General features: G+C 41.4%; 1 protein-coding gene across 1 annotated transcript in view; it reads right to left on the bottom strand.

Moving 5' to 3' along the window:
• Positions 1 to 6000, bottom strand: part of kank4 (KN motif and ankyrin repeat domains 4) — a 332794-nt gene that overhangs the window by 26458 nt on the left and 300336 nt on the right. Inside the window, exon 6 of the mRNA XM_084311231.1 lies at positions 529 to 622. Coding sequence (XP_084167357.1) covers positions 529 to 622 — 94 coding nt within the window. The remainder of the gene's footprint in view (positions 1 to 528; positions 623 to 6000) is intronic.

Below are 6000 nucleotides of genomic sequence, written 5' to 3'. Positions count from 1 at the left end.
AAACACAATTTAGCGTTTTCAGTAGGGCCACAACGTATCCGGCAAAAACGGCATTTCTATGTAATAGGGACAGCAAACGTATTCAAAAACGTATAAAAACGAGCACAAAAACACTGTGTGTAACAAGGGCCTAAGACTGAGGCGTGCGCCAGCAGTAGCACCCCCCCCCCCCCCCCACACTCAACTCCAACCCACACATCAGACCAAAACAATACATGGGGCTCTTTTGCCTAGAGGTCGCTGTCTGACGGCATCACATGATCCACCTTTAACAGGACATCTTGTGTTATCTTAACACAACCTTTTTGAGAGTGTTCATCGAAAAACGCCGCTGCTACTCTGCCCCACAAAGGCAAACAGCAAGAAGAGCTTTAAATGTACACTGTAGTTCATCAACATGAAGTACTTCTATATGTATAGGTCAAAGAACCAGAGATTCACACGCAAACACACACATGCACGCACGCACGCACACACGCATGCACACACAGACACAGATGGGATACAGATACAAAAGAAGGACGTTACCCTCCGTTCACTCCGACAAACTTCAGGTTCTTCTTGGCTCCTCCATGCCCATGCTTATCAGCCACCCCATCCTTCTTCATGATGGATTTTAGACCTGGAGGGGGGGAGGGAGAGAGAGAGCGAGAGCGAGAGAGAGAGAGAGAGAGAGAGAGAGAGAGAGAGAGAGAGAGAGAGAGCGAGAGGAGAAATGTCAGATCTTTGGGGAATACTGTATGTGTGTGCCTACTCTAGTGTGTGTGTGTGTGTGTGTGTGTGTGTGTGTGTGTGTGTGTGTGTGTGTGTGTGTGTGTGTGTGTGTGTGTGTGTGTGTGTGTACGTGCACATAATATATCATTTTGTCTTATTAGAATACCCATTTGCTGACACTACCAGTCTTCTGGGGCCCAAATACAAGGAAATACCTTGAGATTCTTTTTCGAGGGAGACCTGGCCAAGACAGCGCACCGTTACAAAATTACATTAGGTCATTATATGTGCCCTCAGACAACACATTATTGTGGTGTATGCTGTATTTCTGTGTGAGTAATAATTCAAGTCCAATATGAGCCTGAGAAGGTTCAACCTGAACCCAGCCTAAGATGAGTGAGAATAGTGAAGTTCAAGTTCAAGTTTATTATTTGTCAGAACAAAATACAGAATACTTTATAATGAAATGCTTGTTTCTGTATGAGCCCCTGGGAGTGTGCTACATGCAGTAAAAAGAAAGTAAGTAAAATAAAAAAATATTAAGAAGTAAAAAGTAGGTAAAGTCTATATACAATATACAATACAGAGTAGAATGAGTAACAGTGAGGTAGAATGCAGAGGTACAAAACGTTGGGTAGGGTGCAAATGAGGTATGAATGTGGTGCAAATCTCTTTAATAATAGATACATATAAAGTGTGTTAAAGTGTCAAAAGTGAATTCAACCTGAACCCAGCCCAGTATGAGCCTGAGAAGGTTTAACCCTGATGGAATCATGAAGACATGAGACCAACCCGGTCCAAACTCAGCAGGTCAGTTTAAGTCTAAGCAGGAAGTATGTGTGTGTTTGTTTTTGTGTGTTTGTATGTACAGTATGTGGTGGGGGTGGGTGAATGACAGTGGAGGTTTCTCTATGACAACACGTGAAACACAAATTCACTCATAATTCATAATTATTATTAATTTACATATATATATACATTTATTTTATTTATATATATATAAAAAAATTATTTTTTTAATTATTATTATTTTATATTTTTTTATTAGAAAAGTTTTCCTCTGTAAAAAAAATGTCAGTGAATTTTTTCTTTTAAAAAAATGGCCAAAATTGACAGCTCTGAGCAGGCCTGCACTGCAGTAATGACTGCAGTAATTATTCGTGAAGAAAACTTCACAGGTGTGACCCAATGTTATATAAATAATAAATAACAGCCAATCGAAATAGGCTATTAACTTCGTCTAAGCACGGTCTGTGCAGTTAAACTCTCGCCATTGAATGGAGGGTTGAATGATTGACAGCCCTTGCCATCCAATACATGGAGGTTGAATATGATTGGCAGCCTTGCAAATCCAATCAGAGATTGCTGCATTGCAAAGTCAAAACGGGTCCATCTGCAGGGTAGGTTTAGCTCTGGCCAATCTCAAGTTTCTCAAGTTTCTTTATTAGTTGTCATACAGAAGTACAGAATACTTTTATACAAAATGTAACTGAAATAAGCATTTTGTATAAAAGTATTCTGTACTTCTGTATGACAACTAATAAAGAAACTTGAGAAACTTGAGATTGGCCAGAGCTAAACCTAACCTCCGACCCTGCAGATGGACCCATTTTGACTGTTTGAAAGAGCAAGGAAGTAGTTTAGTTGTTGTTTAGTAGAAGTAAGCTGTACAGCTATAACAAGTAAAGTCAGGCTAAATTAAACTTTGCGCCAACATTAGGACCGAAGTATAAACCAGCAACTGAGCAACATGAAGAAGTGGATCAGAAAAAACGTTGTGGATGAAAAAGTAAGTAGGCTAGTGTTTGTAAAAGCTTGTATGCTAACAGTAGCTAGCCATCTTAACCTACATCACAATGATAATCACCAAGCTAACTTACTGTACACACTGTAGGGCTGGGCAATTAATCAAAACAGAATCGCGATATCGATTCATAGACCTATGCAATCTCATTTCTAAGTTATGACTTTTTTTTTTTATTAAAAAAAAGTTTTTTTTTTTTTTTTTTTACTTTTTAAATTATTTTATCTGGGTTGAACATGATTTGTGGAACTCCCTCTGGTGTTGTGGTCGTGGTATTCACTGACCTTTGGAAAGTATTCCGACATGCACATGGGTATCTTAGTGGTGTAGTGTATCTTGTAGACCAGGCCCATTGCAAGTTGCTGTACTCTGTCGTCTACTCTCTAAGCCATCCTAGGTTGTCAAAGTGGGCAGGGGTGAGGTGGGTTTTAGGAGTAAGGTCAAGCAGTAGTCTGACCAGTTTGTTTTGTGATGTTTGTAATCTTGTTTTTAGTGCCTTTGAGGTGCTTTGGTACCATGAGGTGCAAGCATAGTCGTAGTACCCTTGAATGAGTGCTCCTGTTAGAGTCTTCAAGGTATTCTTGTTTACCAGAGAGGAGATCCGGTACAGGAATCTAGTTTGTTGGTTGACTTAGTTTTATTACATTGGATCCCATTTTGTCACAGGAATGATTTGCCTCTATAGGATGGAACCCAGGTAGGGAATTTCATCTTTCCTTTTAAGATAAGATAAGATATTCCTTTATTGATCCCCTTGGGGAAATGCAGGCATCATAGCAGCATGGGGGAAGGGGGGGGGGTACAGGTAGTGAAAACAACACAAGCAGTGTAAACAAATAGGTCAATATAATTTACTATCTAACTAACTGAAATATATTTTCACAGTGTCACATAAGGTGCAGTATGCATAAGGTAGTGTTATAATTTACTATCTAACTAACTGAAATATACATTATTCATTATTCACAGTATCACAGTATCCACATAAGGTGTGTGGTAATATTGAGTTGAGTTTCATAATTAATATGTGTGAATAATCAGAGATCATCACAGCTACCTTTCAATAGCAGAGTGGACTCAGTGGCTAAATAAGGAACCATACTTGAGACAGTTACATCAGATAACAGCAGCAACAGTTATTTCAACCCCCACTCAAGCAATGACTAATTTAGAGAACAAACAACACCTTCTTGAATTGACAGTATGTAAATGTAGAAGCAGAGACAGCTGGGTTGAACACAGGGCAGACCAGTTTAGACTTGTTGAAGCATGGACACTAACTCACAAACAAAGTAATCTATTAATCAACTGTTTAGTATCAAAAGGTATCATATGATGTCTGGTATCAGTCTAAGAAAGCACTGACTGTACTTGGATGATATTAGACATCTATAGCCATATAGAAGGAATGTTAAAGTTATATATTATTCATTTAAGAGGAGATTTCTGTTGGGACAGACCCATCAGGAAGACAATGACGGGGGCCACTAGCGGCCCCTCTGGGTATTGAGTCAAGATCCACACAGGAGATCAAAGGGGGGGGCAGCCGGCCTCCCCCCAGAGAAACCCAGAGGTGGGGGCAACCAGAAAACACCAACCCCCCACGGAAGGCGCCCACCGGGGATGCATGATTGGATCAACTGTAATAGTGCTATTTTGGCTAGACATGATAGGATATAAGGAAGAGACAAATTGTAATTCGGGAGCTCTCAGACCGGGACCCAACCAAGGGGGTCTGGGGGCTCCTCCATCGCTTCACCACCAGAGAGACTGAACTGCTGTGCTGTTTGCATTTTATGTGAGTAAAATCATGGGAAAACACCATTTGTTGTTTAAAGTTTAGTGTAAATCCTTAATATCTGAAACCAGATTTACTCATGTATAAATGTGTGCAGCATGGTCAATATATGTTCAGATTATGTTATCGACTGTTTCATGTACATTATTGAGGTTGGAGATGTAAACCTGATTGTGATATTTCTGTACAACATACAGCTGTTAATGTTTTCTGATCATCTTTTGTATGTAAAAGTCAACCTTTTATTCACCCTTGGCCCTGACTCAAATAAATCAGTTGAGATGAAATACAGTTCTGGTTTGTCTGGCCTACACGTTTTATTCCTCATCTGCTAAAGTCTGATGAGGAGACCAACGATTCTATTAGTATGAATTCTTTCTCCTCCTTCCAGATAATCAATCTCATTGTATTGTGCTACAATAACCTCAAATTATTGTAGAAAGTCTGTGGGAATTTACCACAGAAATGGTGCCGTTCTTCCCTACCCTTTGTGTCTCCCCCTGAAAAGGTGCGGTAGGGTCTTGTCATATGTATCATATCTGGACCTTGCTGTGTGTTGGGGACACGGGGCAAAGAGCTGGGGTGTTGCTGCGTTTGAAGTGATTAACGATGGGCTTGTTGTCTGGATGGAGGAGAGAGAGGGACAGGATGAGGTTGGTTGTGTACGCCACTGTTGGGACCCACGGTGAATATGGCTTCTGCATGCATGGGTCAGGGGGTGCGGTGTCTTAGGTTAGGATGTCCGGAGGTATGACGATCGCGCTTGTTGTGCAGTGAACATGCAAACGTGGGCTTTTTGTGTTTGTATGTTCATTCAGACACAGGAGGCCGGTCTCGGCCCAGCGGGCCACGGGGGTTGGGTTGATTAACGCGTATGGAATATACTTTATGAACTGTACGGGGAAGTTGGAGTAATTACAAGGCCTCATGTTATAGTAATGTGATTGCGTATTGGTGCCGCACAGGATATCTGGTCATGATAACGGGGGTGGCGTCGCATGACGGCAGGTAAAAGGCTTTTCTTGCTAGGAAGCACGGTTATTCTGTTGTGTACGACAGGGGCGCGTTCTGAGTATGTAATTGCCCTAAAATTATTCTCGGGAAGAGGGCGCGGGTAAGTTGGGGAGATTTGATTGTTCTGAAATGGAGGGAGAGCTGTGTCCAATGTACATTATGACCCTGCTTGTAGCCACAGAATAGGCGGGACGGGGACCGTGAGTGGGTCAGTATGGGCATAAATGTGTCGGGCTAAGGGCTCTGTTACTATTTCAGAACATGTAAGTCAAGTATGGTGAAAGATTGTTAGACCCTGGCATGATCAGCGCAGGGGTCTGTGCGATTGCAGGATTAAAACGTAGTAATTAATGGAAGTGTAGGGTGCCGGCGTGTTCAGGGTGCGTTGTACGTTCTATGGTAGAATTATAGCACAATAATTAAATGTAGATATATTTGCCGTCCTTAGGCATAGTATCCTTTTTAATCTTGAGCGAAACCGGCCTGTTAATTGATTACGTTCGCTGTGATACAAAAACAATTCGGTCGAACTGACTGATAAGTACTTAATGGTTTTGTTATGATATTTTAATGACCAACGGACATATGTTTGAGGCGAGTCCCTGCTGTTGGTTGGGGCTAGCTGGCTTAGCTCTGTGGAAGAGTCCGCGGTGAAACTGGGGACGTTACG

The sequence above is a fragment of the Notolepis coatsorum genome, assembly GCF_963971535.1.
Source record: "Notolepis coatsorum genome assembly, chromosome: 3".
Taxonomy (NCBI): Eukaryota; Metazoa; Chordata; class Actinopteri; order Aulopiformes; family Paralepididae; genus Notolepis; species Notolepis coatsorum.
This window is presented reverse-complemented; position numbering and strand designations above follow the sequence as displayed.